The following is a 19736-nucleotide window of genomic DNA, read 5'->3' on the forward strand; positions in this document are numbered from 1 at the left end:
CCCCCCCCCCCCCCCAACCAACGATCGTGTCCCGAAAACGTGCTCGCACGTATAATTGTGATCATACTATTATTCCAAGGGATCTTTTTCGACAAAATCAGGGCGTGCGCATTTTATCCAGGGTGGCTAGGTGAACGCCACTGACGAATACCTAGTAGCTTCTTGGAAACGACAATCGTGCCCTCTGGACAACTGTCTTTATTTTCAATCGGTTATTTGAATCGTGTAACACAACTCGGAGTTTCAGAAAAACTCCGAAAAACTAGTGATCCCTTGTCTAAAGTTGCGCGGCTGTACAAGGAAGGCGTATTGAAGCGCGATTCCGCTGTATCACCTTTGGGATACGCCGTGTTTGGATCGCGTTTCAGATCAGTTCGTCTCGGACGAGTGTTGAACGCGGGAACAAAAACACTACTGCGATCGCGAACGTACGTATTGTACACGTGTTGTGCATAACATTATCAGGAAGTACAAAGATACCGCTATTTTTTTTTTTTTTTTTTACCGCCATTCCGACGGTTAAACGTTTCATCAATTCCGTCAATCAATTATGATGCTTTAAACGTCCTTAAACGACAATAAAAAAACACTTTAAAATATATTATTCAAATTCTTTTCGACGAAAACAGACATGCGATTTTTCTCGTAAAATATAGAACATTATGTAGGCAACAAAGCATATATGTACGTACTACAGTATGTATGACTGGCACAACGAACTCGTTGTTGATTCGTGATGAATTATTATTGTTATAATAATACTATCAACTGATCTTCAGTGCCATACAATGTAGTAAAATTTCGTATTCAGTAGGTATATGCGCGCGTCGAATATATGTACATATTGTACACGTTTTGAATAACATAAATCATAATAATAATCATTGTTGCACTGCCACTGTTGCAATCTGCATCTTATAAATAGATAACAAATCCGTTGATCGTATAAATTAATTAGTCGCATATAAATATAGAATTCAAATGTAATAATATGACGAACAATAAGTATTCAAAATATCAGAGTAATATTTATAATCAACACACGTTTATAATGTCTGTACATCAAAATATGGAATATCTTATTAAAGTGATTGAATTGTGATGATATTCCGCCTCTGTGGTTAAAGAGAGTTTAATCTGATCATCTCGTACGAAATACTCAACCACTATAAAGGTACTATATTGTAGATATGAATCATGCATATAATTATTATCCTCTGGATTAATATACTACAAAATAATATTATGTGGCCCAATTAGTAAGTATTAAACGTATTTGTAGACCGATTTTAATCATTTTATCGTAATTGGTAATTGAACTCTGAACAATATTTTTATTCAGCAAAAAACATGTAATACCTAGTAGGAGAGATAAACAGTTTAGAAACAATTTTATACCAATATTTAAACCACGAAGTGGTTTAAGTCTTATAAATTTCACACTTTAAAAATCATATCAAACAAAAATAAAAAACTTAAGAAAAAAAAATTTCATAAGATTAATGATAAGATAAATATTTTAGAAGCGTAAATACACAACAATTTAAAAATAAAAACCTTTTTAACCACGAGTTACTACTTTAACTTCTACAATTTTCAATAAAACTGAAAATAATTTATTAAACAATGGTAGTAAATTCAAAATATATCAAGCATTAAATTTTCAATACATTAAAAACCAATTAATACAATGTGAATCGGTTATAAATTATATACAATTTCAAAAACAAATAAGATATTACTTAATAAACAGCACCAACAAAAAATACAAAAGTAATCGAAATAAAATATTAAACCAAAATATTTTAGTTAAACAACAAAATACAATTATTAATAATATAGTAAATAAATGTAATAAAACAATACAATTTTGATAACAATAAATAATAATAACCAACAAATATATATATATATACATATATATAACATTCTATAAACTCATAAATGCGATCAGATAAATATTTTTAAATTATTTTTAATATTCAATTAATAAAATGATATTAAAATGTTAATTTATTTGAATAATCATGTTTGAACATAAAATACCAATATAATACCGTTTATTGTACAATTCCTAACGGATTTTCCGGAAAAATATTGTTGCATAAATTATACACGTTATACTACTATACTTTAGCCGCGTCCAATACGTTAAGAAATACAAATACAAATGTTTTATTATGACATTATTCTTCCTGAGGCTATAATAGAAAAGGCATTAACCAAAACATGACCATATTAATGAACATTATAAAGAAAGCCGTATGATACAATCAGAACATAGAGTGAAATTAATTTTCAAAACGTTAGCATTATCTGCCATTTATGACAGCTGGTACCGAATTGGTTCCCGAGTTTCAAAATCACATGCCGAATTTGTTCCCGCCAGAAAAAGATATTTTATTAGATATAGCCGAATTTGTTCCCATTTGAAAAAGGTATATTTTAGGTATGGCCGAATTGGTTCCCGTTTAATTACACACATTTTTTTTCCTTCTCAATTTTACAGGCTTAGGACTTTCAACTTTAAAGTAGGCTTGGTTAAAAATGTGCGTTAATGTGTGTTAAAAAAAATGATAAACTATCTACAATTTTAAATCGTTATTTGGAAATCAACTTGTCATCAATTTAAGTACAAATAATAAAATATAATAAATACAATTCAAAACAATTGATTTGTAAATTTGAAACATACTTTCTTTAAATATTCAATTCTTGTAATCTTTTTATTAATGTAATCAGTCATACAATTCCAAATATTTGTTACTTCTTTTCTGTTTACTAGTAAGTTTCCTTTAATTATTACTTCGAAATTTAATATAATTTAGTGTCTGAACGCTGTTTTAAGTTTCAACCGTAATATTAATATCGATAATTTACTAGTCTCTAGTAATCTATAATGTATTTTATTTCTATACTTTATCGTATCGATATAATAGTTGTGCCTATATGTCATACATATAGCTTTTAAAATTTTGTTTTTCTCTCTATGCACTAACCCGCTGGATTTTAATTTTTAATAGTGTAGGTAAATTGTATTAAAAATTAAAATTGTCAATATTTTACCTGTACACAAACGGGAACCAATTCGGCTATTCCTTTTATGACAAGGTCATATTACACCAAAATATTTTGAAATCATGACAGATCTGTATGCAAACTGTTATTGCTGAATTATGATTTTTAAGTTATTAATTAATTTTATCCAAAATGCACTAGAACTTCTTTTACAGTTTATTAATAATAATAATAATAATAATAATTTCTAATTTCTATTATCAAAAGTCGGTAGGATTTCTGGAAAAAGTTACATGCGATAGTGCGATGGAAAAGGGATATCATCGGGATCCATGTCGTTTATGAGTATGCTAATTTATTATAACCGGCAACTATAATTCTAAAATATTTTAGAATTTTGAAATTTCAGTTAATGATTATTTTTTTGTACATTTATTTTGTAGACGTTGGTATAACAACATAGAATTAAGAATAATTTAGCAAATTAAATTACATTAATCCGTTACCACTATTAGTGATGTCATAATTAGTCGTAGTAACAAAGTACGTAAATTAGTAAAATAGCAATGAACTATACAATATTCAAATGAAAAAAAATATAGGGTTGCGTATACAAACATCTTATTAATTATCAATAATTATGGTTATTGTTATTTTATTTAAATTTGAAATATTAATTTCTCATACCAGATTGTAATTAGTTTTAGGTACAATTGGTTATCGATTCTTGGCAAGGCTAGGATTTTAATAGTCTTACAACAATATTTTTACTGAACTGTAAACATGTAGCTATAATTTAATTCATTTCATTTCATACAATGAAATACTGGGTCCTACTGAGAAGACACGAGTGGGGGGCCAAGGAGTTAATTTTTAATATTTTCTATAAATAATAAAGATAGCAAATATTGCAAAATATGATAGTAAATAAACGAAAACATAATTAATAAAAACATAATAACCATAAAGACATTTTGTTTTTAATAATCCAAGGGGAAAATTAAGAATATCAGAAGATAAATTATTAAATATTTTTCTACCTATTATTTGAAAATACCCACCTGAAGTGGTTTTATTCAGCTTATTTATTAAAAAATTGTTATTAGGGTATCTGGTAGTAATGCCTCATGATATGAGATTAATCATGTTATATTTGTTTAAAAGCAAAACTATTGTTTTATAATGTAATTATTTTATGAATAGTAACTTTGAATCTTTATTAAAAGTTTCAGTATTAAATCTTAGAATTTTGTTAAAGGTCACATTCAACATTTTATTTTGGCAGACTTGTAATTCTCTTAAGACATTAAACGTACCACCTCATCCAACAATACCATAAGTCAGTGGTTTTCAACCTTTTTAAAAAATGCTAGATATAAAAATTGTTTCACAAGAACAAACCATTGGTGTATGGCATAACGTGTTATGTATTTGTAAACATCTTTCGTAGAATGAAGAACCTAACCGCATAATTTCTTACAAAATTAAGGAACAGGTTATTTTGAAGTAACCATTATTTTATTAATTTTAGGTAAATATTAATTATTTTGAATATTTCATTTCAAGCGTTTGCTTTATAGACCCCGAGAATTTTATACACTCACTATTTCCCCTTGAGTCTTCTAAAAATCTAAACGTTTTATACAGCAAGCGCTTGTATATATCTTTTAATAAGGTAATTCGGTGTTTTTCGACATGAGAATGTAATATGAAATGTAATGTAATATAACCATAAATAATTCTACATATAACATTTACCTACTAACATTTTTTCGTAGGTGCTTAGCTTAGAGCTTAGCTTGAGATAAGACGTAATTGTTTTAGCAAATTATTTTACAATATTATTTCTTACGGCTAAATATTTAAGTACTTTAGTAAAGCAAATGCTGCTTGTAAATCAAAAATATCAAGTATTCATTTATATTCGACTCATGTCAACTTTTTAAGGCTTGTTATTAATCCAACGCACATAAAATTTGACTTTTAATGTTTAAAGTCTATGTTTAAAGTACAATAATTTTTATAATTGATAATTGTATTTAATTTTAGTTTAATATTTATTTTCATCTTTTGATCGACAGTTGAAGTTTATCGAAGTGACTTCCAGACGAAAATTTCTGTTACAATTAGGTGGACATATATTACTACAGTAGTATTCATAGATATTAATAGCAAATTCAACAGTCAATAATAAACGAATTAAATAAAATCTCCTAATTTGTTAATAATTTCAAGTGGACGAATAACAATTTCAAATATTATTAAACAAGCAAATCTTTTTGTATGCGCAGTGCTCGACTTGGCAAAATTAAAGAAGGGGGACTCTGTTTGCTTAAAAAAAATTGCGTCCCCAAAACTTGTTGAGCGTTATAATTATAACATCATAATAGTAGGGGGACACTCAAATTTCTAAATATTAGAAGGGGTACGCCGTTTCCCTGCGTCCCCCCACAATTCGAGCACTGTATATTCGTAATTGTATCCGCAGCGATGAATACAAAGAATATGTATTATATCACGTATTATATTATATCTCGACATTGAACCGACAACCATCGGGCAGACAGTACATGATGCAGACAACCAATGGGTTGATAGTCCACGGGGTCTATAGTTCACGGGGTCGACAAAATGTAATGAAAACCATTTTTAATATTTTAACAATTTTACATTATTCGTTATGTTCTTTTATCTGTGCTCATTGAGTTCACTGTATAAGAAGTATACTGCGTGAACTCAATTATTAAAAAGCTTATTTCATAATTTATGAATTAAAAATGTTAAATAAAATATTTATTAAAAAATTTAGAAAATATTTTTAAATCTGTTGCAGCAAATAATATTTGTTGTAATTGTTATTTTAAGCGATAATGTGATAACTTTAAGTACTTGCCTGTTATGACTTTGAGAGTGTACTAGGATCCAAAAGATAAAACAGTTATGGAAGTCAGTAAATATTAATAGTTTTTTATGGTATTTTGCTATAATCGGTCTATTAGCTTATACAGTGAATTCGATAAGTACAAATATAAGAACATAATAAATAATGTAAAATTGTAAATTATTATATTTTTGTCAGTCCATGGAATTTCGGTCCCATGGACTGTCTACCAGATAGTTGTCGGCCCATCGACCCATTTCCATAAAATACATATCACGAATAAATTGTTATTTAAAACACTTATTTTCGCAGTTTATAAAAATTGCGTGTTCAATCAAATTAGTCATCTTGTTTTCTCCACGTGTTCGTAAATAAATCTTAACTAATAAAACCACAATGAAAAATTACGAAACCTGCGAAAATGAATCGTAATTTAAATCCTAACTTTCTATCGAAAAATGCGGTATTATATAACTAAAATGATTTTGATACAAAATATGCTTTACTATATTTAATACAATTTAAAAATATTTTTTATTTGTAGTAATATAACCTATATAGTATATACATAATGAAAAAACCAAATATAAAAATAACAAATTTTGAGACATTTTAAAAAGAATAAAAACATAATTTATTATTTATTCATTGAATTCTGAACTATATTAAACAAAAAATAAAATTTAATGATAAGTATTTATGCACATACAAATTTAAAGTCAACAGACTAGATATAATATAACATTTATGATTTATACCCGTTTTATGATATGGAAGCATAAAATACTTAGAAGTTTGGAAAATATGATAATGTACATCACTGTAGTGAAACTAAAATTAATACATCTTAATAATACGGTGTAGAAACTGAATGTCGAGCGTAGTTGATTAATAAAATAAACAATGAATATAAGAATAATGACGCAAGAAGTCTGGATTTAGGCAGTAGAATAAAAACAAATCAATAATTGAAAACTTAACTAGTGATTAATCAATATCATATACTTCAGTGAAAATTGTATGCTAAATACAAATATCCATAATCGTAAAATGAAAATAATATTTGCAAGGCTACTCAATAAGTCAACGATACATCCATAGTCGTGATTGTTACGCGAAAGCCATAGTATTACGTTTATAGGACAATATGTCGGACAAAGCTTGTCGTAAAATTCTGAAACTATAACTATAGCTACGATCCATCGTGAGCGCAACGTACAATCCATCGACCCGAAATTGTTGAACCGATTTACCGAGTTCCAATGTATATTTACCCAAATAATTACAAAATTTTATATGTGCCAATTAAAAACGGTTCATATTTCACTGCCGACGGTGCTCGGGGATCTGAGCCGATTACTCCGCGTAAAGAGCAGCGGATTTAGAGAGATTTTAGAGAATTAAGAGTTCACGGGGAAAACAATATGTAGTCGCAGAAAAAACGTACGTCTAGACCGAGACGCTGAGATAACGTGTTACATAAAAATGCATTAATCATTTATCAACACGTCATGTTTCCAATAAAAACTGTTACTGTATAACATTATTGTTAACAACATTGTAATGTATTTGTAGCATAACATTATTTGTTGTATACGCCCAAGAGCGGTAAACATCAAAAACTATTATCAGTCTGCGTGAACAGATCACCGCATAACTGCTTGAAATTATTTACATGCAATGCCGACTATCTTATTCCATCGTTTGTATACGTTTTATTCACACACTCACACATACACACACACACACGCGCGCGCACACGCGCGCGCGCATGGATTTATATTTACTAAGAATATAGTATATAATAAAGTACAAATATTAATAATTGTAAACCATTTTATTTTTATCTTTATTTATAACTTCGTTTTGATTTAAGAATCCAATTTTTTTTTTTTTTGTTCTTTAAAAAGGTGACTAGTAAATATATTTGATTTTTATTTCTTGGACCGAAAAATATCACCGATCCGTATGCGTTGTATGGGCTATAGAAGTAAAGAACGTTCACGTGAAGCAGTAACGTTTTTTTCTTCTTTCTCGAAAACTTCTGAAAGTTCAAAAATATCTTAGTGTATTTAATATTTGGATAAACTTATGAACCTGAAGTCCAAGTAAGTCTCAAGTCTAAAACTATAATATAGTGATATGATATTTATCTCAAAACATAACTATATTCCAAAAAATTAAAACACATCGTGTATTTTCAAATATAAAATTTTTGAAAAACTTCCGATACTTTAATGGATACATCATAACTGGTATAATATTAATTCTTATTTGCCGTATTCCGAGTAAAAGAAATTTAAGAGTCAAATGTTAACTAATACTGTAGTCAAAATTCAAATGCATTTCAATATTTATTGAAAATTACAAAAATTTTAATATATGATAATGTGAATCATTCGTCAGTATTGTAGCTCTATGAATAGTAGTCAAACAAAATTAAAAACGAATACATGTATGAAATAACTAACATAAATGTATAACCTATATATAATAGCCTATGTATAACCTACAACATACAATGAAATATTTATGGAGTGTATGATATATAGCTACATCAATTTAAAACCAAAAGCAACTATACGGATTCGATTCGCTTAAAACATTTTTAACGTATTTTCATTATTTGATAACGTTGTTTTTTCTATATATTATTATTTTTATACTAAATTTTGTATTTATTATTGATTGTGTTTCTGTTAGCTCTTTTTCTGTACAAATTAATGTGATGACTATTTCCATATCGATATGATTCTGTTTTCCAACACTTCGAACCGATGAATAGTTTAAATACTATACACTATAAAGTTTCACATATTTCTTGTAGAAATATAATATACGAGTATTACAGTATTAGTGTATTACACACAAAAAAAGAAAAAGTCAGTTTTACGACTTTTCGATAATAAGAAATCTTAATTGTTATTCAAAATCTAATTGAATTTTTGAAACTATGCAAGAGCAAGTAATCATAATATATAGATGTGTATCATACTTACTTGAATGACAAGAGAAGATAGAATAGGGAATGAATATGTAAGAGGTAGTGTTGATGTAGCGTTAATAGTGGACAAAATGTGAAGAAATAAACTGTGATGGGCATGTGATAAGACGAGAGGAAATAAAAGGAGTAAGAGTGGTTATGAAAATTAACGTTGAAAAGAAAAAAAGGAAGAGGAAAACCAAAAAAGAGATAATTGGATACGGTTGAAAATAATTTGAGGGCTGTTGGTGTGTACGTCGGAGATGTAGAAAATCGAGATGAGTGGAGATTAAGAACAAATGTGGCCGATCCCAAATAGTTGGGAGAAAGACGAAGGAGAAGAAAAAAAGGTGTGTGTGTGTACGTCTAAAACGAGAAAATTTTAAAATTAAAATGGTCGAGTCAGGCACTGATACAAGAGGGGGCATGGTAGTGATGCCCCCTCCCCCAAAGTCATAAAACAAAACGAAAAAAAAATTATAATATTATATGTCAAGGAATAATAAAAATTATATTTTTTCTATAGTAACTATGTATTGATATATTTTCAAAAACCAAAAGAAAATTAGATTTCGTTCCATAATTTTTAATTTGATTTCATATTTTTTTTATTGTTCTTAAATAAAAAGTTTTCTTTTCGATGTGCCTACCTATTTTTTTTTAACTTTTCTTTAGGCCACATTTCGTTGTACACACACAAAACACACCGATGGTATTGATGGTAATGTACAACATAATACATTATTTGCGTCGTCGATTAAAATTATTATTGATGCTCGTCACAAATGATAGTGTATCATAGGCGTATATACGAGTACGTTGAGCGTACTCGCTTTTAAACAGATTAGTCTAATATTTTCGTGCACACACGAGATGCATCATATACACGTACACATCGTATCGTTACATCGACAGTCGGTATTAATATGATTAACACACGAACGTGCGAAGAATATGCCGTCGCATTCGGTGTACACGTAGTAACATTATACACGCCATAGTTTATAATTGATCGCATTGAGGTACGTTTTCCTTGCGCCGTCATTAGGTGTACGTTTTGTACGTCATCGTTTTTCGTACATACGAATTTCTAAATTAGCAGTTACAAAACTAATTTTCCATACTAGCCTAGGAACTTGTGTTGATACATTAGGTGGCGACGGCCACTTCCTAATGAACGAACAATAAAAACGCAAACGAATGTCTGGGACTTCAAACGAGTCGTGAAATATCAGTAACAAGTAATGATGGTAAACTAATAGTCATAATTTAATTGTTATGCGGTAATCCGGAACATAAACTGGTAGTAGTAATTGTTGTAGAATAATAAACCGTTAGAGATAACATTTTGGTCTTACATAAAACGTGTTATTAGAATAATACATGGCGTTATCATAAGACCGATGATGGTACACTTAAATATCTCAACCGATGCGGTGTCCATAATGACTTTATCGGTCATATATTTTTTTTAGAATAGACAAAGATAGGTCTATTCTGAAATCCATGGTAATCGAGAAACATTTGTGTCTGTTTCATCGAGTTAAAATATTAATGTAAACGACATATATCATTAACGAGAACACTTAATAGTAATAAAAACCAACCCAACGTTTTCACGTAAACAACAAGCAATGAACTTTAGAGGCTGATGTCCTTAGTTTTTTTTTTCTTTTTAAAGTTTTATTATTGAAGGTTAAAGGTTTATTATTGCTATGAAGCAATACGTGTACAAATTTCAAGAAAAATGGTTCACTACCGTAGACATGTACATTTATTCGTTTCCAAGTACAATTGATGGTATATTATTATTTTACTAACTGATTTGAGTTATTAAGTTAGTTAATTGTGACAGTATGTTCGCATAATAGTATACGCATCACTATAAAAACGCATTGTGAAATTTTAATTTTATTTTTTGCGGAATGGGAGTAACCTACGTCTCATTACTTTGTTTGCACAGTAGAACTGAAATAATAATTATTGTTTTCCAACTAAATGATGTAATATTATGAATTTATATGAACCAAAATGTGTCAATAAATTGTTATGATTATCTCAAACTAAAAAAAAAAAATTATGATTTATACAACTGCAACAGACATATTATTACATGTTCCTGTATTTTGTGAGTAATCAATAATCTTAATGTTTTATGGTTGAAATCGTAACAAACAACAATATTACATTATTTACATTTTAAATGTTAAATATTCATATATTATATGTAGAGAATGCAATATAAATATTTAATACTCGATTGCTAATGTTGTTAAAGCTTTGTAAAAAATAGCGTTATCTCGAAAGTTTTAGAATATATAAATAAAAAATAATTGACTAAGAGAAAAACAGTTGCATGGTTGGAAAAAAAATTAATGATATAAATATAAAATATGTCACTTTTATACAGATAAAAATATTATTTGAAATGTAATCGGTTTATTAAAACTATTAATAATAATTTATTGAGTTCTTCGTATTTCAAATAGATCGCAAGGTTCAAAATATTGCCAAAACAACATCATTTTCAGCGTAAACAGAAATCCAAAAAATTTCAATTTTCTATTCGTGTAAAATAATAGTATAATTTTATATTTCTAATAATATCATTATCTCAATAAGCTTATTTGAAAGCGAAAGAAATTGTAAAATGGCAATAAAGCCTTTAGTTTTCAATTGATTAGTTTTTCTTATACTAGTCTCGTTGGTTTATTTACAGTTCTAATTCAACAGCTATCCACAATCGTATTCTTAAATATTGTTTTATATAGAATAATTTTGTAATTTAAACAATTATTTAGTTAAAATGTACCTAGAATTATTTTAATATTTTTAAATTGGGTAAATTGAATAAGCTTAAGTAATGTTTTTCGATTAAACACCTTAAACAACGTTATATTTAAATACGAAATAACTAATGTATAATAACTCTTACAAAAAGAAAATATAATTATTATGACTTAATGGCATACGTCGGTTATATAATATAAGCACTTTCTGGTATAAAATTGATCTAATCTGAATATTGTTCAAAGTAATTAATGTTCCAACAAAATTTGTTGAAAACTCGATTACAACTATTTGTTCATAGATTCGTTTTTGGATATACGGTTCAAATATCTATTAGACAGTTATTCCATTTTATAACACATACACCTGCTAACTATTTTTTAAACGTGTATATTATTAAACATTATTAAAAACATTAAAATATATAACTCGTTATTTTTTTTTTTTTTTACAGTATAGCAATACATACAGTGACGGAAATTTGGAGTAATTATAGGGGGGGAGGGCTAAGTTATCCTTACCCATTGAACTTGATCGACCCAATAATACTTGCAAATATTAATTCAAAATTTTTGATATCATCAAAAAAAAATTTTCTCGCAAAATAGGTAAAAGAAAATTAAACAATAAAAATATTAGCATACTGGGTTCGCATCATCTGTGACTTTTATACTATACGTGGTTACAGGAGCGGGCTTCTTTAAGTTAAAAATGTAAAAAAGCTATTTAAATATAATTTAATAATTATAAAAAGTATTATAATAACTATTATTATTATTAAAACTTGTAATAAAAACAAAACTTACTAATAATGATTAAATGTAATCCCTTTACATTAAATCAAAAAAGATAACGAAAAATAAAAAACCAAGTCTGAAATGGGTACCTATTTAATATAAAATATCCACGTCAAGTACAGTTGAAAATCTGCGCTAATTATAGTTTGTACTCGGAAGTAAAAAGCAGTCAAATGTGGAGATATGAATATGATGAAACCATGGACACGGACAGAATTATATTTAGTCCATGATAAAAGAAATTTTATAACTTAAATTTAATAAGACAGCTAAAACGTCCAATACAATAACAATAAGTTATAAATAATATATTATTGGATTTCCGACGAAGCTACAGCTCAATTTGTTGATAATTGAACAGACGTAAATACAATTTATTATAGACTCAAATTATTTGATTAATTTTATTCGAAAAATCACCATGTTATTAATTTAAAAATTAAATTAAAATATTTTTGTTTCATGTAACCCAATTACAATTAATAAATTTTCAAGAAATTTCACGATTAAATTTGTGAATTTGTGAAAATAATTATTAGGCATTTTTATTGCTGTTAAATCCAGATGACAAGGGGGGCTAAGATCACTACTTGAAACTTTTTGAGAGACTTAGTCCCTCAAGCCCCTCCCCCGATTTTCGCTTATGAATATATGCGTACCCAGTAAACGTAATAGGTCTTCAAAATTTCACTTTCTGACGCGATACAAGCCGCAAACAGCGTGACGAACACGTCATAGTATGATGAATTTTTCTACTCTACCAAAACAGCATCGGTCGTGGACCTTTGCCAACATGTAACTGCGGTTAATTGTTCGATATACATGGCAGATCCACAGCTAGAGAACTGTGGGTCAGGCTATTTCAAGAGGCCACTTATTAGGGCTAACACTGGATTATAAATGTATACCTTGTAACAAAAATAAAAAATGTATTATGTGTTTTTTAGTTTATTAATAATTATCATTGAAAAAAACATTTGTTTTATTTTATGACATAGATATGTTACTGATACTGTATTATACAGTTAAACCATGGATGTCATTTGTAGGGGGGGGGGGTTGACAACTGGGGAATTTGCCCCAGTCTAGTATTAACTTCAACCTAAAAAGTCGGCACACTTAACAAGTATAAGAAGTCTTCAAGAGGCCATGTATGTTAACAAATAAGAATTGTGGGTCAGCTGACAACCTCAACCCCTAGATTCACCCCCATGTAACCGCCTCATCGGCGAATAGCTTTCGTTCCTTTCAGTTGGTTTCATTTATTTATTCTGCATATTTTGCGCTTACATTGTATACATTTATTTATTTCTCATGTTTACGTCTATCATGATATATCACGTTTAAATTTTGGTACAGTACTGTTAATTGTTATAGATAATAGGTACAGAAGTAATGTATTTGTTCGTAAATATATGTTGAGTAGTTAGGTAACCATTTTAATTCGATGACGTCAGGTAGTGAACTTTCAACCGACGTAAAAATTAAAATCGGTAATTAATTTTGTAATCGCACAAAATTATGTTTTTATTTTATTTTTTATTTTTTCCATGTTTTGAGTATTGTTTGATTAAACAAACAGAAAGAATAAAACGATTAAGGTCGATTCACACTATACGGAACGTCAACGTCACGTCACAGACCGGCAACGTCACGTCAAAATATTTTACTATGTATTTATATCGCAATGTTCCCATACACCGTCATCAATACGTAACGTCACCGTCACGAAGCGGCAACGTTTATCGAAAACTTTATTTTGACGTGACGCAACCGGTCCCTTTCTTGTCTATTCGGATAGTATGAATGTGACAACTGAACTTTTCCGTTTTTTAGTTATTTTTTCATTATTTTATCATGGATGATGAAAATTTAATAGAAAAAATTCGTTTATATGATGAACTTTACAATATGGCACATAAAAAGTACACTGATAATCATCATAAAGATGTAATATGGACGAAAATAGGAAAATAATTGAATCTCAGGGGATAAATTTATGCTTCTAAAATAAGTTCTAAATTTTTGTACCAAATTTCCAAAAGCATTTTCCGATACACGACGAGCTCGAGACAATCTATAATTGAATACTTGTTTTTCGATGTCCCCGTTTATCGTTGAGCCTGGATATGGTCTAAGCAACCTCAGTAAACTGCAATGATTCCTACAATTTGACGCTTACGTTTGACGTTTTGACGTTTTGATGTGAATGTATAACACATTTAACGTGACGTTGACGTTCCGTATAGTGTGAATCGACCTTTATACAGTTCATAACAATATATTGTCCGCGCACGTAAAATTTACAATTACAATTACGTATAGCTATAGACGGAAGCTCAGTAAATTTATCTAAATATTACCGATATTTTTTTTTACCCGATAAATATTTTTTACCGTTCTAAAAATCGAGTGACCATTTACTTCAAATATTTTTATGTGCAACTTAACATTAGCAACATTTGATTTTTATAGCTAATATTACACGTATTCAAAAAGCGAAAAACATCAAATTTTCCCTCAAACTTCCATTAAAAACCAGATGGAACTCATTAATAAATTTTTTAGAAAGTCTTAAAAAAAATAAAAGCACACTACAGAATTAGACGATTTCTGATGATATAAATGTTAGTAAATTGAAAAAATATTTAAATTTATTATAAACATATATATTGTCTATGTTTATTTTTATTAAAATAATAGAAAAGTTAGATAAAACAATGAAACGCAAGATATTATCAGACAAATGTTGGAACTATGTTGAACATCTTATCACTCTCGTTTGTTCAATAGTTAATTGGATTACAATTCTTGAGAGTGATACACCAAGACTTTCTGTCGTACCAGAAGCTTTGAATGAAATCAAACAACATTTTATAACTTATATTATTTCCCCATTACTTGAAATAGAAGGAACAATGTTGCTATAAAATATTGATGAACGTTATAACATGACTATACATCCAATCAATTTTGCAGCAAACTTGGTTGACCCAAACTACCAAGGAAAGAACTTAAAATATAGTTATGATGTTGAAGGTATATTGTATTTAAAAAAAAGTGGCAAAAATTCTACTCAAAGGCAATGAGTATGATAAAATAAGTAAAATCGCTAAAATTATCAGAGAAAATTTATTTTACAAGTCATAAATCATAATTTTAAGTTCAACCTATTTTTAATTGAATTTTTTTTTTAGATAATGATTGAAGTTGCGGAATTCCGTGCATATTATTATTCATCATATTATCCATAGTTATGCATATTTAAATATAATATTTGAGGTTAAGTGTGGACAAGTGTCGAGTGATAGTATTGCTTAGCCGAGTTATAAACATGTTATTGTGGTCGTAATAAATTAGTAAAAAATATATATACACTATTAAAAAAATGTACGCAAATTTCCGTAAAATTTACCGAACATTTTTTTTACTGTAAAATTCCCATCACTACGTAGCACATCATCTTAATGCCGGTAGTACACATATGCCGAGATATTACGAGAGCAACCGAGAGTGAACTAGATGAGCTCATGTCGCCTCGCCTCGATGGCGTTTGGTCGGAAGCGGTTTTTTGTGCTCGAGTCAAAGGACACGAGGCCAATCGAGACGCAAACACAAGAGCACTTAGTTCATACTCGTGCATTCTCACATATTCGTCGCTTTTTTTTTTTTTTTTTGTTATGATTTTCATCATGTGTCACTAGTCCGATGAATTTACGTTAAAGTTTTTCGAGTTATACTAAAATGAACCCGTTGTATGGAACCCGATGCATTTGTACCACAAAAACAGGAAGCAAATCAACAATTCATGGGTTAGAGTGGACAACTGAAATGTTCAGTAACCGAAATAAAGAAAAAAAATATTCGCTCATGGCTACATTTAGAGGTCATTTGCTTGAAAAAAAAGCTTCGATCAGATCAAGAGCCGGTACAAATGATATTTGCAAGCCAATAACCAAAGTGACCAGTAACTGTAGCCGAATCCGAAACCCAAAGTCAAGAGACATTACACACCGGACGTGACATTTAACTAACCAGATGTGACTCGAAGGATTACCGGATTCGACTTTGAACATCGGACGCGACACTTTGAATACCAGAGACGACGAAGACCAGACAGGAGCAGACAGGAGACGACGATGAAGAAGATAAAGTTGTGCGTGACTTCGACGCGCGGCCCTTTTTTCCTTTTCTGCCGCAACAAACAGAAGGATGCGTTTCAATACGAAACTTGAACGGGAAATCGACTAAGATCGATCGTCCGTGAAAAACATCAACTGCCGCAATTCGTCGACAAGAAACAATCGCAGGTTCAAGTTTTTTTGAGCACACGACACTTCGCCGTTATCGTTATCGCAGTGCGTCTTATGCCGGTGTAACAGGCAAATAATACCTAACCAAAATAATACCATAACCAAATCATACCTAACCTAACCCGGAAAATATTACCAGGGGGGGGGTAAGATTTTCCTAGGCATATTTTACCCCCGGTAAAATTATCCTAGGTTATCTTTACTCCCGGTAAGATTAACCTACGTTGATTATACCCCCTTCGGTGGGTACGATTATCCTAGGAAAGTTTCTCCCCCCCCCCGGTACAATATTCCTACGATCTGAAAACACAGCACAAATACAATTATTTTTTTAAGCGATCTGTTTTTTAATGTAAAGACAATGGTTGTAGGTATAAACGTTGTTTTATTAACAAAATTTGTTTTTTCTCCTTCCTGTTATCTACTTAAAATAATTTTTACCAACATATCATATGGAATTTTATATTTCAGAACCACAATCATGCTAATTATCTATATTTTATCATTTTCCAATAATTGGCGTAATAAACATGTAAAATGCTCGGTGTAATCGATAACGCCTTACAAATAATTTCCAAAAATACTATGATTTCGGTGAAATCGATAAACATCTGGCTGTCACAGTACTATTACCAATCTAAAGGCGCGTACACTAGAATTGGGAATAATCCGTTGATCCGAATAAAAGACGCCAACTATCGGAAAATGATAAAATATAGATAATTAGCATGATTGTGGTTCTGAAATATAAAATTCCATATGATATGTTGGTAAAAATTATTTTAAGTAGATAACAGGAAGGAGAAAAAACAAATTTTGTTAATAAAACAACGTTTATACCTACAACCATTGTCTTTACATTAAAAAACAGATCGCTTAAAAAAATAATTGTATTTGTGCTGTGTTTTCAGATCGTAGGAATATTGTACCGGGGGGGGAGAAACTTTCCTAGGATAATCGTACCCACCGAAGGGGGTATAATCAACGTAGGTTAATCTTACCGGGAGTAAAGATAACCTAGGATAATTTTACCGGGGGTAAAATATGCCTAGGAAAATCTTACCCCCCCCTGGTAATATTTTCCGGGTTAGGTTAGGTATGATTTGGTTATGGTATTATTTTGGTTAGGTATTATTTGCCTGTTACACCGGCATAAGACGCACTGCGATAACGATAACGGCGAAGTGTCGTGTGCTCAAAAAAACTTGAACCTGCGATTGTTTCTTGTCGACGAATCGCGGCAGTTGATGTTTTTCACGGACGATCGATCTTAGTCGATTTCCCGTTCAAGTTTCGTATTGAAACGCATCCTTCTGTTTGTTGCGGCAGAAAAGGAAAAAAGAGCCGCGCGTCGAAGTCACGCACAACTTTATCTTCCTCATCGTCGTCTCCTGTCTGCTCCTGTCTGGTCTTCGTCGTCTCTGGTATTCAAAGTGTCGCGTCCGATGTTCAAAGTCGAATCCGGTAATCCTTCGAGTCACATCTGGTTAGTTAAATGTCACGTCCGGTGTGTAATGTCATGTCCGGTTTGTAATGTCGTGTCAAGACTAGGCTGAAGACTAGGCTAAAGACTAGCCAGCCGGGGCGGCCACCCGGATGACGTTCACCCGGGGGTTAGTCGACCACCGAAAGTCGAAGGTCACCACGTCCGTGGCCCTGCACCCTTGCCTGGCCACGACCTCGGTGGACCACGTGGCCACGGACCGGATGCTGACGTTCTCACTGACGACGTGGTAGTCCGCGTCGCGGTTGGCGTGTGGCCTGGTGACCGCAATGTTGGTTAAGATGTGCACCGAAGCCTTTACCGTGTTCGATGTTATTTCGGTCGTGTCGTTCCCCGGTCGGATACCGAAATCAGCCACCCAAGTGATTGGCACGTTGATCTGGTGCGTCTCAAACCAGTCCGGAGGAGCGAGCACCACAATTTCGGACGTGAGGTCGACCGAAGTGTTGACGTCGGTGTTGATGGATGCACAGTGCGTCTCGACGGCCTGGGGACAAACATGAGAGACTGGGGCCGGTACGGGTGGATAGCCGTTAACCATCACGTCTGCCCTCATACAGTGTTTGTGCACAAACGTCCGCCTGCAAACTGCGAAACGCACATAATGCGCACGATTTCATAAAAAAAAAAAAAAAAAAACACGGTATTATCCTCGTGCAAGTATAACTAACTGCATTTTTAAGATAAACGGAAAACCGTTGTCTTATATCGCCGAAAAAAATCAAAAAAGAGATATAAAAGTTTAACAATTTGGTTGATCGATAGAAGCCGAAAACTTTAGTTTTTTTTTCCAACTCCATTCGCTGAAGTTGACCGGGTTGTTTAGTATTCTTATGATATTTTTCGAGAAGAATATAATTATTTGTTTGAATTAAAAAACAAAATACAAAGTACTTGGGAGTATTTTACGTTTTAATAACATGATTTATGTCTTAACTATCCATGATAAAATATTATGTTGTTCAACCAATCACATCACATGTAATTGGTCTATCCGAACCGATTCTAGAGCACCTTACTGCTTAACAATTTCGCTTGATTAGGGAACATTTTAAGCTACCCTGTGCGCATAAATATGAAGATGAAATCCGTACGATGTCCTCTATTGCGTAGTAACGGCGCATTTTGATGTCGACAAAAACATTTTAAACAGCTGTCTGAGAAGGCTCAAATAGAAGATATCATATATTTTATAAGAAAAATGGCAAACACTCATCATATATGCGATGTTAATATAGCAGAAACGGTTGACTCAATTTAATATTTAAGTTTTATATTCAAAGTGTTATGAACGAAAAACAGCAATACCGCGTTCCGCTAAAGAAATACTATAAATAATTTTTACATGTGCATTTTGCCATCTTTTTGCCGAACCAATTCCGGCGTCCGCACAAGTGGCACTCACGGAACCACCTTCTCTTCCATTCCATTTCCAAATAATCTCCGAAAT

General features: G+C 30.9%; 2 protein-coding genes across 2 annotated transcripts in view; both read left to right on the forward strand.

Moving 5' to 3' along the window:
• The window catches only part of LOC112680415 (protein FAM200A-like), a 26470-nt gene extending 11071 nt beyond the window's left edge, over positions 1-15399 (forward strand). Inside the window, exon 3 of the mRNA XM_025550500.1 lies at positions 15173-15399. Coding sequence (XP_025406285.1) covers positions 15173-15399 — 227 coding nt within the window. The remainder of the gene's footprint in view (positions 1-15172) is intronic.
• The window catches only part of LOC112680436 (heterogeneous nuclear ribonucleoprotein L-like), a 55891-nt gene that overhangs the window by 31916 nt on the left and 4239 nt on the right, over positions 1-19736 (forward strand). The gene's annotated exons all lie outside the window — the stretch shown is intronic.

The sequence above is a fragment of the Sipha flava genome, unplaced genomic scaffold (genome assembly GCF_003268045.1).
Source record: "Sipha flava isolate LNK unplaced genomic scaffold, YSA_version1 176_pilon_pilon, whole genome shotgun sequence".
Lineage (NCBI taxonomy): Eukaryota > Metazoa > Arthropoda > Insecta > Hemiptera > Aphididae > Sipha > Sipha flava.